The sequence below is a fragment of the Neolamprologus brichardi genome, chromosome 2, assembly GCF_056152115.1.
Source record: "Neolamprologus brichardi isolate AB-2024 chromosome 2, ASM5615211v1, whole genome shotgun sequence".
Classification (NCBI taxonomy): Eukaryota; Metazoa; Chordata; class Actinopteri; order Cichliformes; family Cichlidae; genus Neolamprologus; species Neolamprologus brichardi.
Window position 1 is genome coordinate 5607835 of NC_142105.1, and position 15769 is coordinate 5623603.

The window sequence follows — 15769 nt, forward strand, 5'->3', positions numbered from 1 at the left end:
ATAAGCAATCAATCCTCTGTGATGGAGAAAACGTGAGCACTGTGCTGGGAAACGGCCTCATGTGTTCACACCGCAATCCACCAAGACAAGAGTGGAGTGCTGCAGTGATTGATATCCTAATACAAACACCTCTCAGAGGAACGCTTGGCTGATTGTTGCGCGTTCATGGCATCGCTTTATGTATAACAGCCGTCCAATCAGTGCAGAGCTCCTGGATGAAAGGCAGCTCAGAGGAAAGCTGCTATTCGAGAACACGTGTAAATCTAACAGGTATCTATCAGCTGGGTGCTCTGAATGTTTTGCTGCTTGAAAGCTTCAGTGATAAACGGTGTCTCAGTAGGGGAGGCTCGGTGTAAACAGTCCACTGCCATCTGAAACTCACTCTGACTGCATGAGTTATGTTAGTGAATTAACACCATGGCTCAGTGGGTACCCTACATGTCTAGTGGACATTGTTTTCTTCAACTGTCCATCCATTTGTCCATTTCTTATCACTTATCGGGATCCAGGTCGTAGGGCAGCAGTCCAAACACAGATGCTTAGACCAGTCACTGCTTCTAGCTCTTCTGGGGGGTAACTGAGACATTCCCAGGCCAAACAAGAGATGCATCTCTCCAGCTTTCTTGGGTATTCCCCTTAACCCTTTAAGACCATAGAACCAAGTCCGCCAGAGCTTATATTATATTTTTACATGCTGTAGTGCCATTTTTGGGAGCATTTCAAGTTGCTATACATCAATACAACCATTACAGCCTAAATTTTAATAATATGCATGCATTAAGTGCATAGTAATTACATAAATTGCAAAAAAGTGCAATAAACTACAAAAAAATTGAAAATCGTTTTTGTTTTTTTAACATATATTTCTAGTTAGAGAAATTTAAGAGGCTTATCCCTCAAAACTGTAAATACAAAAAAGTTGCACAAAATAGTTTCCCACCACAGGAAATTTATTTTGAGTGTCTTCATAGTTTTATTTTTGAAATACACCAATTTTCATATACTGCAGGAAAAACGAAAATAAATATTATAGTGCAAATTTGCAAAAAAGCAGCATATGCATCAAAATAAACTATTTCCAGCAGTGCAATATGAGTCCTAAGCATCCCAGAAACCACACAGAAAGTCATAAAGTCAAAGATAACTTTTAAAAACACCAGTATAAGCTCATGAGGCCTTGATGGTAAAAAAATACATTTCTGCGAAAATGACGTCACTTCCGGTCTCGGGCAGGTCATGGCGGACATGCAATAGTTCGTGCTGAAGGACATAGGAAGTGTTACGAACAGCTGATCGGATCAGCAAAGCGTGTTTCTGGAATATTATGTTTGTGTTGCTGCAAGTGCTTTTTATGCAGTTTTTACAAAGCTATATGTGGAAGGAAACTGTGACTTAGGACAAGCTGATGGCATAAGATGTAAGTACAACTCCTCCGGTTTCATATGCAAAAAAAATTATTGCGCTAGCTTACGTGGTTGCAGTACTACCGTGATTTAAAAATAGTTACGCAAAACGGAGCGTGCCGCTCTGACCGGTTTTAAAGGGTTAATCCCCACTTTGGTGATATGCCCGAAACACCTTACCTTGAAGGCATCTTAATTAGATGCCCTTTTCGGAGAAGCGGAGGCTTTACTCAAGAATGACTCAACTCCTCACCCTCTGTTATGCCCAGACACCCTTTAAAAGAAGCCAATTTCTTGAATCTGCAACATTGATTTACTTTTTTCTGTCATTGAAGGTTGTAGACACAAATGAAGCTAGGAACCCAGACTGACCAATAAATCGACAGCCTCATCTTCAAACTCAGCTCTTTCCACTTCGACAGATCAGTACTGCATCCACATCAGTACACTGCACCAGGCCTGCCTGTCAATCTCTTGTTTTACTCTTCCCCCATTAGTTATCTGACAGAAGGAAAAATAATGACATATTTATTTGAACAATGTTAGAAAAATGACTGTTTGAGCCTGTTGTTTTTACAGGTTTACAGAACACGTTTGTTTGTCTTCCTTCAGTGAAATTATCTGGTAAATGGGGAGGAGATGATGGAGAGCGTCATCTCATGGGTAAATTGGCTGCATGTTTCTACCTGTTAGCCCTGCCCCCATCACCCTAGCTGTTGGGATGGATTTTTCCACCGTGGACGACTCTTCTGGTCTAGTCTGATCTTGATTCTCTTTGGGGTTTCTCTGAAACATGTTCAAATTAATCTATATTGCAATGGAAAGCTTTAGGTCCATTCATTTGAAAATCAGGAGAAAAAGAAAGATATTGCTGATATAAGATAATTACACCATCATTTATCAAGTGTGTGAAAAATTCAGATCTACATTTAAATCATATTTGGAATCACTCATATCAACATTGGACAGTTTAGTGACCATCAACTGTTGAGCGGGACACTGAGCGTTCGGCAGCTTAGCTGACTCTGAACCTCAGATAGCAGGGCACTTGATGTGTAGGATATAGATAGTGAATAACACATTACATCTTTTTCAGAGAGATTAACAAACACTCCTGTTTGTTCACAGGACTCCACTGTAAAACACTAAGATCCAAACACTGACATTTTTGATCTATGCAAGCCAAGGGCTTACAAGACTATTCAACCACCTCTTCTCTGCTTCCAATTCATTAAATTAACTGGTCACTGACAAGATCCTCCAAAGTTAAAATAAAACATTTCACAGTGTTGCGAATTCCTGGCAGGCACAAATCATAACAGTCTTTGGACTTTAGGAAAAGAAATGGGTTTTGCGGAGAGGCATGAATTCATATTAAATAATGTCATTAAAATTATTGCAATTAAACTTGACATATACTAGGTTAGGTGCTATTAATTTTCAACATTGGAGTTCTGACACTTATACAATAGAAGAGCAAAATACCCTGTTAAATACACCATAGAGGTCTTCTTTTATGCTGCATGTCAGCAAAGAAAGCACAAAAAGGCTCACACAAGTGTTTTTCTTTTTTATACACTTTTGGATACATTAACAGTGTTTCTAACCAGAAACCCACTGTTGGTTCAGGTCTTCTGTAAAAATGTATTAAAAATAATTACTGTAAATCCTTTACATTTACAGTATTCTACACACTGCTTTAGAAATGCATTATAAACTATAATCTGTTTTAACAGCAAGGCCCAAAACTGACACTAGATATTCATGGAGAACTATTTCACTGCTCTTTGAAGACTGCAACCTTCTCCAGTCCCCCACCTCATGGCTACATATAGCTATGGTCGACTTCTCACTCACTATGCAGACCTCTCTGTATTGAATCTTATCTGTTATTAATCTCTGTCTCTCTTCCACAGCATGTCTTTATCCTGTCTTCCTTCTCTCACCCCAACCGGTCGCAGCAGATGGCCCCGCCCCTCCCTGAGCCTGGTTCTGCTGGAGGTTTCTTCCTGTTAAAAGGGAGTTTTTCCTTCCCACTGTCGCCAAAGTGCTTGCTCATAGGGGGTCATATGATTGTTGGGTTTTTTTCTGTATCTATGAAGAGCCTTGAGGCGACTTTTGTTGTGATTTGGCGCTATATAAATAAAATTGAATTGAATTGAATTGATATGCTAGCATTGCCTGGTTGGGTTAGACGTCTTTACACATCTTGCTGTTTTACTGGTGGCTTACGAAACACCTCTGGCAGCATTACTGCCACCTTCTGACTGGACTTGGGCTTTACGTACATTTTTAACGATGGAATATAAAAAAAAAGTCGCTGAATCTTAAATGTTTTCTGACGACTCACCTGCAGTGCCAGCAGCTTCTCACTGGGTTTAATATGCCGTTGGATCTCACATGCAACCGGCTGAATGACTTTGATCCCGTCTTCATAGAACACATAGAACATGTTGCCAATGCCGAGACCTGCGAGAGAGTAACAACAGCGCCGTTATATACGTGAAAAAGCTTATGAGACGGCACAGTATGAACATTTGGAACGGAAATAAGCATATAACATTGTTATCTACTCTCGAAGCATCAAATCACTTAATCCTTCTCATCACAGTTCAGTAACCCTATTACAGAAATTCAATTAACTCAGTTTAATGAATGCTATAGTGGAGCAGAAGCGGTCTAGACGTACCTTCTTCCCGCCACAAAATGTTTGCCACTGCAAGGAAGGAAAAAGAGGGAAACACAGATGAAAATAAATGCAAGAATCAATAGTGTCCCTTTGTGAGAACTAAAACCCAAATACTGACTCCTGTTGAGGCAAAGAGGAAAGCAGACCACATGAAAGTTTTATGGAAGCTGTCTGTCTGACACCAAGTGCAACAAACAATCGATGGAGCCCTCTGCTTGGAAATAATTTGATTCCAAACACTGGAAAATGGAGTGCAGGCAACAACAAGTACTGTAAAACAGCTTATGATTTTTGGATGCTGCAATCTTACGAAGAGAGAGGAAAAAAAAAAACGTAGACCTCAGATCATCATCCATCAATATGAGCGTTATGGGTAAGCTGCCTTAGACACCCATGAGTAGTCCACAGGTTTCAGGCTCAGATGATTATCATAAGTCATTAGGAAGGATTAATGTGCTGCTTCTTCAGTGGCATGAAACCTGTTTTGGCTGCTATAACAGGTAATTTCTCATTAAACTCACTTAGAAGTGACTAATGACATGAAATGTGGGATGAAAGCCACATAACACCCCGAATGTTCACTGGTGACCTAAGACACAGACTGACAGTGGGCTCTCAAAGCGGCCGCTGGATACTCTGAGAGAAAAGATGACATTATAAGACTAAATAGTGAGAAAAAATCTAGAGCTATTATATACTTTCCATGTAAAGATATGAGCAAATTCTTCCACTCAATCATTCTCATCCCCCAACCCGCCACCACCACGACCACTATCATCTCACACTGGCTTTTAACTGTGACCTTCTCTCATTGTTCATGTGTCCCCCAGTCTTCTCTCTGCTTCCATTCCATCTTCCATTTTCATGCATTTTCAGTCTACAAACCAATCTCCAGGCCAATTCACATCCGATTCTAATCTCGCCTCTATTGCCGTGCTCATTCCCGCAGCCTCTTGCTCAGGTGGACGGATGCAGAGAAAGAAAAGGGAGCTGAGACAAAGCCAACCAGACACCACTGTGCTGTTAGTCAGCCTTAATCTTTCAAAAGTGCTTTGTCAAGTCTTTCCTGTGCACTCTTGCATACCTTTTAGCTCATTAAAAGTTCCACAAAAGGAGCGGGGTGTATAGCGGGGGTCTGGAGGATCGAGGAAGGAAGGAAGGCAAGGACAAAACAAAAAGGAAAACAATACAATTTATTTGAGATCTGCCAAAAATGGAAAATGGAAAAGAGGAGCTGAGATGAGATCTTGTGTGCCCCGGTCCTTTCCAATAGTCCACAGTATTGATGCTATTCATCACTTGGCAGAAACACTGTGGCTGTTCTGCGCATACAAGGAGCCCATACATCAACTTCATCATCCATATAACAAAACAAGCTGGCTGCCACTGTAGGCAGTGAGTTCACTCTTTCTGGCCGTAATAACTATGTTTCCACTGGGCTCCAAACATCGGGGACGCCACGCTCACCAGCCAGTCTGGCCTCCGCAGTTCCTACCCGTCAGCAAGGTTACATAAATTCAATTTGTTTACAAGAGCACGTTGTTGCGACAGTGGGCCAAACAGCCCGTGGTGTTCACCACAGTGGCATGGCAGAAGACAGTATAATACAGCTAAAGTAATTGGGTCACAGTAGATGCAAATGCATAATGAAATTCAGGATGACTGCCTTAGGTGTTCAGCTTTTTATTGCTCTTTCCAGGTATTCTTTACAAAGTTTCTTGGAAAACCTGACCCAAGACTTATGCTTTAATTATAAGCTCTACACACATACACCTTCTCAACAGTTTGGAAGTACAAATCCTGCTCGCTGCTCTAGCATTATATATTCAGAAAGTGAAAAAATAATGCTCGAGAAAATAGGCAGAAATATCATTCTTCCTCTTCTTTCTTTCATCATCTGCACTGATACAAAAGTCTTTTGAGAACACTGATAGCATGCAGAGCAGGTACCCCACAAATCTGTGTGAAGCCAAAAAGATTTGTGCATGTGCCTGCCAACTCCCACTTGCAGTACATTGAGGCCTGGATCAAGATGCCTTAGGACTCTCTCCTTTGGCTCTTAGCCAAGCCCTGTAAACCTGGATATCAGCAGAAATTTGTCTTTAATGAACAGTGTCTAATACTACTTTTCAAATGCTCCTTTTTAAAAAAAAAATATATATATATATAGAATAGGTAAATGCATGTTCCTTTTACCTACAACCCCAAAATGTTCTCTTCTTAGAATTTTCTCTGTGCTGATTCTACACTATGAGTGACGCTGCCTGCAAGTGAACACTACAGTACTTTCAGCATGAATGTCTGTGAAGCTTCTCAGTCATCCAGGTCATCGTAGACGTAGACGTTGAAGATGTTGAAGATGTTTCACCTCTCATACAAGAAGCTTCTTCAGTTCAGAACTGAAGCGTCTTCTCGTATGAGAGGTGAAACGTCTTCAAGCAACTTGAAGTCCAGACGCTTTTCTTTCCAAGCTCCTTAGACTTTCAGCGTGAATAAAAAACATCAGTTTTGCCACACGAGATATCTGGATTTTTGCCTAAATGTCTCTGATTTAAAGTGAAAAAAGCTCAGGAATTTACCTGAAGCTTCGTTTAGAAGTCAATTATAAATCTAGGGAGGGAGTTCAGGAGGTAAAGCAAGTCATTTACTAATCAGAAGATTGGTGGTTTGATCCTTCGCCGTGCCAGTATGCATGCCAAATGTCCTTGGGTAAAATACATTCCCTCCGATGCATCTATTGGATTATTAATGTCAGATAGAAAGCACAGATAAAATTCCCATCACAGAGAGAGACTGAGAGGACTGTTATTGTCTCATACTGCTGCAGTTTAAGTGAAAAAAAAACTCACAAAACTGCACACCATTACTGAGAACTCAGTAATTTCCAAAACGAATGCAACAACGCATGCCGAATATGTAACAATAAAGAAGAAAGTGTTCATCCACAACAAGGTGCTCATGGTAGCGACAGCCCAAAAGTATGTAAATATACACATAATATACAATATTAAATTGGATGGGATGTAATCCCAGATTTTTTTCCTTTACTTTCAAAGCACCAAAGAGTGAGTGCCATTTAGTTCCATTATATAAAAGAGAAGGCAGATACCGCTGCAACTGGCAGCTCACACCAAAGCTATCTCACTTTAGAGTGAACTGTCCCTTTAACCTCAGTTTATCAGACAACGCTCTGGGCGCAGGGTGGGAATCAAAAAACAGTTCGAGTTGAGACCCGCTTCCAAACTGTCCAATCTATCTCGGCTGTATGCCCCCAACTGCTTCTATCATCACTGGCACATTTTTCTGACAGATGAACATGTCAAACTGATGGAAGTGGAGCTTTGACACGAGTCACACTGAGGCTTTTTTTTCCTCCATACTCTGGTTCTAAATTGTGCTCAGACAAATAATTTAAAATGTTATGCTCATGCCGATCCCTCCCATTTTAGAAGAAAAGAAAAGACATGCAAAAATTAAGTACAGTACTTGTTAAATGCTTTTAAGTCAGCTTTCAGTATATACACGTTGGTCTTTCTACTGAGAGGTCTGACATCATTACCAATGTGCAGGCCCTTTAACACAATGAGAAGTACAGAGTATCATTTTTAGGTGGCATTTTTCATATAATGTGCTGTATGCTTTAGCCACAGCAGAAATCTTTATCCAGTTCTAGGAAATGAGAATTATAAAGCAATGCACCTTTGTGAGTCAAAGGTCAGAGAAAATGTCATGAAGCTGTAGCTCTCAGATGGTAAGCAGAGAATCTTTTTCCCTGCGTGTTTTGCAAAATGTAAAAATGATGGTTGATACGGCTGAAGAAAAGTCATGAAGGGTCATTTTAAGCGCCAAGATATTTCATGTCTTATTTAAAGTGGCTATCAACTGATGGTGGCTCAGCCTCTCTGGCGTTAAAGTGAATACTGATGAAACAATATCATTTTCAGAGCGTTGTGCTTCTCACTTGGCTTCTTCTCTCTGCACTACAAACACTTATGAGTCACCTAGTGATCAAGTCCAACTCCAACAGAGAAAGTCTTTTAGCTTTTATATTTAACCCATCCATTCTTCAGTCACGAAATTCTTCAGATTTCCTAACAGCTTTTTTTTTTTCTTTCTTCTTCCCCCGTTGCTTTTAGCAGCTCCGTGCTTCAACAGCAAGTTCCCAGCAGTACTATTTAAAGTCAGGTAGAGCGAGGAAGCTTTCAAAATAACAGGTCTGACGGCACTTGAATTAGAGCTGGGAGCCCGTGGACGACCGAAGGCTGTATCATCTCTTTAGGATGAAAAGTATTCAAAAGACTTAATCCCTGAGAGTTTTCAGAAAGGAGAAAAAGAAAAAAATGAGTTACTGGAGAGCACTTCAAACATCCAAACTTGAAAAATAACATTTGTTTTAACTGATTGTGCTTCATCACAAAAACGGGCTGCTATGGGAGACATGCACGGATGAATATCCGCTGTAGCAGTTCAGCCAATGTGATCCATCTATAATTATGAACCCTTGTGGTTTCTTATTTTTATTACATCACTAAATGAATCGTGCTCTATCACATTTATAATACTTTGCAAAGTCATGGCAACTAAATCCATTCAACCTTTCAGCCAGTCTAGTTCTACAAACCAGGTTTAATGTAATCACTATAATCATTCAAGTGTAAATCGATTTTAAGTGGTGTTCGTGTTGTGTCCTCTGCTGTTCGTGATTTGTACTGATTATGATCATTATCCTCATGATTAGTATTATTACATTAGTATTCAAAAGAATCATCACAAATATTCATAAGCTGCCGTGTTGTAGCCGGGGCTTAAAGGCGTTAAAACTTTCCACTGGATTTACGTTATTCATTTCGGAAAGCCTTCACCGTGAAACTCAGTCGACAGGCAGTAGGCTGCTGACACTGCAGATAGCGTCACTGCCTGGTTTGAGTTCCTTGTTGCTGACAGCGTGTCCCACGCTGTGTGAAAGCCTGCTGTGATGGGGAGGGACGCTACTGATGGAAACATGGACGCTAGTTTGGCTCGAGCCGATCTTCTGTGTTCAGAGGATATGAAGCAGACGGCACGACGAACAGCCTAGCGTTAAAACAGCTTTGTGAAGACTTCGGTGTGCAGCGGTGGCTCTCGTCTGTGTAGCGCCGAGGCCCGGGAGATTGCAGGGCTTTGTTCCAACCAATCACTTGAGCAGCAGATTTCACTGATTAGATCTTCCCCTTTCGTCTGAAACTGTATCAAGCAGTGGCGTGTTTGATTGGAACAAAAGCTTACAAACGGCAAGATATGATAAAATGGCCAAGAAAACGTGACAGAGTAAAAACAGCAAGGTGTGCAGACAAGTGTTGAGGGAGGAAAAAAGTGGCATAGAAGAGGACATAACATGGAGCAAAGACAACAGTCTAACATAATTATTTTTTATTAAAAAAAAGTTATGGGGTTATTAAGAAATGCACATGACCAATGATCTCAGTTTTGAATTTACTTTGGACATGTCATCATTTTTTTTTCATGAAGTTTTGCAGCGATAAATGTTTACCTACAGGTAGATATCAGCTGTGGGCCTGTAAAAATGTCTACTGTTCTTTTCATGGTGTATATCTGAAAGTTTAAGTTACTTTAAACAAGAATTTGTTGGATGACCACACTGAGATCTAACATGGACGATCCTAAGACCTCATGTCATCACTTGATAGCTTAGATATGGACATCAGATGAGGACCAGCAGTAACTGACTGTGTTACTGCTGAAGTTTTAATGGTCTATTGTTGGTCACATACCTCTCTGCTTATCTTGCAGATCAGCAGGTATCTGTAGTTATTAGTCTGTTTACTTGCACAAAATTTAAATAGCCTCTATGTGTGTGGTTTGCACCAACACAACATTATTATTGAGGTGGAATAGGAAAGGTTGCCTGATTATTTCTGCGTATTAAAAAGCTGATAAGCATCACAAATTGCTCTATTATGTCTGACATTAATGATTCAATCTAGATACTTAGCTGGTTGAAAAACACACAACACTAGTGGGATGAAGAACACAAGAATAAAGGGAGCTGTGGGTGTCACTTTGCAAAAAATTACCAAAATGCATTAAAATGTCTCATTCTGGAATACAAGTGCTCTAAGCAATAAACCTCAGCATAGCATCAACCTCACAATCACATCACACCTCCTACAGTTGCACACAGTGAGTCACTATCTTTATTTTCACACATGTACAAAATTAGGAAAATTGGGTTGTGATCATTTCCACATGTGGGACATACTACGAAAAAGGCTCCGTGTGGTTTAGATGAGGACGCTGTTACAATAGAGTTTAAAGGAAGCAAAACATGTGACGCCCACTCACTAGTGGTGAATGTGCAGAACAATTAGATGCTCTGTTAAAACATCGAGACAGCCTGATGTTACGCTGACTTTGTAGCAGGGAGCTGGCAGGTTAAACACTGGCTCAGTGTTCAGTCTCACTGTGTTACCTGCACCTCCGCTGGTTGAGCCCTAGAAAAATCCATGGCTGCAGTGCTTGTGTGGAAATGGCTCAAGATACCCAACTGCCAATTGTAAGAAATAAGCACAAAATGCCACCAGTGTGAAATAAACATGAAAACAGAGCCCTAAAAATCTCAAGACTGGAGAATATCCAGACTGATTCAGAATGAAGACAGTCTGAATTTCTCCAAAACAATGTCTGTACCCTACAGGTGAAATAACTGTACCTTGTCTGCAGCTTTGCCACAAAATAATGATTTTAGGACTCAATAGGTGAATCATATCTGAGTGGAGATGTTTCGCAGCAGAAATGCTTAACTCACTTTTCAGCCCACTCGAATTTCAAGACTCTGTTCCTGCTGGAGTATTTAAAGGTCATACATTAATTAATGAACCTTTACAGTGAGTCACGAAGCAACGAGTACAGAGGAAAGAATATAAAGCAGAGAAAATATAGTAATAATAAATAGATACTGGAATTGTGAGTCAAAACCAAAGTAAAGAGAAAATTGGGGCTGTACCCTGACCTGCCAGAACATTAAAAGCCATCTTTCTCTTGAGCTGCCAAACTCTGTGGGTGTCCTGCACTATCTGGTACCATGGTACTTGCACCAGATCTTTTGGGTCCTGTGAATGTGGGAAATGGGACTGGCTAATGTCAGATGATTAGATGTTTTTACGGTTTGGCGAGGTGCTGCTGGGGAGGCTAATATCTGTGAGTAGTACGAGTCAAAGTTACATGAATGCCAGGAGCCGATGTTTTCCCAGCAGAACACTGCACTGTTATGAAATCATCAATGTTATTCACCTCATCTGCTCTTAACCATGCCACAAACAGCCATAGTATTAAAACATGTGGCTTTAATGGGTTACCAGGGTGAGATATATATATAAAGTATCAAAAACGTAAATGTCATTATTGTGCTAACAGAGAGACAAGTGAAAAATGCATGTTGCAATTAAACACTAAACATATCTGACAAAATACGTTATCCTGTAAGTGAGCTTAAAATATTGTAACAGTAACAAACTTACTTGTAACTTTAATAAATTATATAAAACAAAAGATTCAGATACAAAAATATTTAATGGAGATTTTAAAAATTCAACAGCTGCTTCTTTCTTTGCATTAAAAAACCCCCTGAATGCTTCCTTTAGTTTCTTGTTTTTCTTAAATAGTCACATATTTCAGAGGGAGGCTATACACTAAGCACAGCCACCACAAAGTAAGACAGAAAAAAGGAAAGTCGGCACAAAAGGAAACAATTGTCCTGTTATAGTAAACAAATATTTTCACTTGGCAAGGCAATGTAATGTGACTCATTTATTAACGGTAAAACGGCTGAAAGTTGCCACTTTCAAGGAGTCAAGGCTACAGAAGACAACTACTACCACCACGCTGTGTTCTATGTGTTAATTATCTTTCTAATTAAAACTCGTCAAAAATAGTAGAACTTTAGCTGCATCAAACCACAGCTGCTGAGCAGAGCAGCTACCTTGATTAACAACGTATACAAAAGCTATTCATGCACAGAAAACAGCACACCAAGACCAAACCTCTGTTCAACATTCCCACCACACTATCCGTTAGTTCAGTCACTGGAGCCAAGTGGATATCCAGATTTGGATTACTTTGTGATATTTTCTTGAGAAAGCCAATTTTTTTTTTTAACTTTTCAATTTCATATTTATGAAGATATGACATGAATCGTCCAGTTTTGCTCCCAAAAATTCCTGGATCCAGATCGTGAATCACTCCAAAATCCACCTGCAACCTTTTAAGTAATTTCGCTAACAAATACACAGAGACACTGAATTAATCACATAAACCCCTTGGTGGGCATAAAAATAAAGTTAATATGTGGCTTGCTTTAGACGATAACGATATGATCGGCCCTTGAAACGGTGCAAGGCAGATTTTCTCACAAGATTATTTCTAGTAATAACGGCATAATTAAAAGTTCTTTATTTGGTCCACGAGTGCACTTCAATGAAGGTAAAGAAGCAGTAACTCGGGCCACTAGATTCACTGTAGAGTATTGTAAGTCCCTGATATGAGGTATGAAGTGCAGCATAATGTGGAGACATAACAAAGTGGAGAGACCAAAGCAACAAACACTCGCTTTGAGTCTCGCAGATCCTCTGACACTGCAGAAATAATTGGCACATTGTGAAGGGCAGATATTTATGCCAGTTTAGCGGCAGACTGTCAGAGATGGATGGTGCTCTGCCTGCTGGTGACAGCTTCTGTTAAAGAGATCTCAGAATAGTGACTGCTCAGGTTTTCCCAAACAACAAAGTGCTTGGATAAATCTGAGAGAAAAACAATTCAGTGCTGCGCCTGTGAAGAGAAGGTTTTGACCTCCAAGCTCCTCTGGTGGATTCATCTAAAAAAGATCACTCATGCCTCGCTCATCAAATCATGTTTTTCAATTCATCTCCTGCTTAATACCTTATTCAGCCCTTTGACAACTGCCTTAGTTAGTCATTCAGCTCTCCTCTCTCTTTTATTGAAGTGTTTGAATGAGAAGCCCAAGGCGGGTCATAAACAATGATTCCACAGAAAGAGATCATTACTTTCCACAAAAGTAATGTGGAAGGTTTCTAAAACATTTCCAAGTGTAATCTCAACGTGTCATTTAAATCTCTGTCTGTTTCAGATCAATGCTGGTAGATCAAGGGTAGTCTGCTGCCACAACATGCCCACAAGCATCTCATCCTGTGTAGGATCAGAGTATTGAGCTTTTGCTTGAAAGCGTCCTTGATTCTGGCACTTGAGGCAAATGTCGTCTGTTTTAATAATGTGCATATGTTGTCCCTGAGCATAAACACAATTAAGTCAGTACTTATGAGCATCGAAAAGTTAGAAAACCAGAAGTTCTACAATTATATATGAAAAAGTATTTTTATTTAGGGGTGTTTAAGTATTGTATGTAAATGATTCACAGTGTTTGCAGTTGGTTGTCCAATTTTTCATTAGTGAAAAATATGAACTATTACACACATATAGCAGGTGTTCCAAAACTTTTAATGCACATCTTCAGCTAACAGAGCCCGGCTGTTATTAAATTCAGAGTCGGCGCCAGAGCCTAAAGATATGCTTTAAAATGGTGAACGTCTCGTCTTACTTTATTGTTTCATTTACAAAAAAAAAATCTGCATTCACATAATTCTATAAGTCACAAAACAGAAACTTTAAACTAACAACACAGTGGGAAATTTGGATATTCCCAAAGTCCACACATGAATAAATAGCCCCACTACACAATGTGACAGTTGGCGTTGCAGGATCTCCATTTGTTTAGCACTTTTCAAGTGAAATCATCCTTCCAAGCTAGCAGTACAAGCTAATGGATGAGCTCTTTTTAGTAACGATGAAACATGAGCGAGTAGTTTCTGGAGTCTGACTTCAGAACAATCATCAGAGCAGAAGTAAATCTCCATCAGTAGGATCAGTGTCCTTACTCAGAGCAGTTAACTGCATCACTGCAGAAACACTAAGTTACTATGAACTGGATAATTAACTTGTTTCTGCAATGCTATCTTCCATTACCAAACAAATATGACTGAATGTCCTGCTCAAGACAGCACAAACTGATCTGGATCCAGAGACACCATTTATACAGGGTGTGGAGGGAATTTTCTATCTTGGCTTTGGCTTCCAGTATACTGTTTCATGCTTGTGTAGAATCACCGGTGAAGTTTTCCTCCCCATATTAAGAAGGCACTCAAAGTTCTTAACACTGCCTTCGGGTCTGAAATGTCTTCACCATGAAGCAATCAGTGAATCTGTCTCTTACCTGCCAACGTCATTCTCTTTGTACTAGGGATGCACCGATACCGATACCGGTATCAGATATCGGCCTCGATACCACATTTTCTAAAGTACTCGTACTCGTTAAAAGTCCCCCGATACCGGGGACCGATACCACGGTCTGAGACCTGACTATGTTTGAGCGGTATGTAAGGGGTTAATCACAGGCGCCGAGTGACCGCCCCAGGCCCCAAGTGCCCACCCCCAGGCCCCGGCTGCATCTCAGAGCTGAGAGAAGGGCAGGTGAGACAAGTCAGCCGTGTGGAACTATTGCAAAGTGAACGAAGATGCGAAAACAAAGGCGGACTGCAAATTGTGCTCAGCGAAATTGTCCAGAGGAGGCTCTAAAGGTAGCGCATTTAACACAAGTAATTTAATCAAGCACCAAAATCCCAACATGACAACGAGTACAAAGAGTTTACCCACGCGTATTTACCCATGCTTATTAGCACAGAGGAGCATAGCTGATGCTATAGCAGTGGGATGGAAAATAGTTGGGCATTTTAAACATTCCGCCTTAGCCTACTCCCGCCTCGAGGACATTCAGGGACAGCTCAACCAGCCAATAAAGAGACTGCAGCAGGACGTACAGACACGCTGGAACAGCACGTATTACATGCTCCAGTCCCTCATTGAGCAAAAGCGAGTGCTGGGCGTGTCCGAGCACGAACTCCCTGACTCACCGCTCACCAATGGGCTCTTATGGAGACGACTGTTGCCATCCTCGCCCCCTTTGAGGAACTAACTAAAAAAGTGAGCAGCTACGACGCACTAGCCTCTGATGTCATCTCAGCTGTGACTGTGCTAGTGAGACTTCTAAACAGAGAAACAGACGCGTAAACACCTCTCAGCCCCATGTAGCAGTGTGGAAAGTGAAAGGCATTTTAGCTCAGTGTCACACATTATAGATGAAAACAGAAACAGTCTGACTGCTGATAATGCAGAAAAGCTACTTTTCTTAAAAAAAACGCTGCCACTCACTTTTTCTCTTGATTAAGTGAGTCATCTTAGACTTGATGTTAATACCTACCTCAGTTGCACTGACTGCCACAGTTCTATGTCGGTGGATGTTGTTAGTTTATTCAAATATTGTGCACTAAATAGCAAAGATTTTTATTAATGCCCCTTGTGTTGTCTAAAGCGGCAGAGTTTACAATAAACTGAAAACAATACTTGAGTTGCACTGTCACTGTTTAAATTTTTTTTTCATAATTATTTATTCTGTAATATGTTGCATACAACATGCTTTTTATTTTAAATAAATGTTCTTAATTCCAAACTAGTCCCTTTTTTTTGTTAAATTATAGGACTAAAGCTGTTACCTGTAAATTTAAATCATGTTTTTATTAAGTACTCGGTATCGGTATCGGCGAGTACTGAA

General features: G+C 40.3%; 1 protein-coding gene across 2 annotated transcripts in view; it reads right to left on the minus strand.

The window, feature by feature from the left end:
- fstl5 (follistatin-like 5) overlaps positions 1–15769 on the minus strand; it is a 197894-nt gene that overhangs the window by 21710 nt on the left and 160415 nt on the right. For both annotated transcript variants that reach the window (XM_087846555.1, XM_087846546.1), the window contains 2 exons: positions 4093–4119; positions 3754–3872 (listed from right to left, as the gene is read on the minus strand). In XM_087846555.1, coding sequence (XP_087702681.1) covers positions 3754–3872; positions 4093–4119 — 146 coding nt within the window. The remainder of the gene's footprint in view (positions 1–3753; positions 3873–4092; positions 4120–15769) is intronic.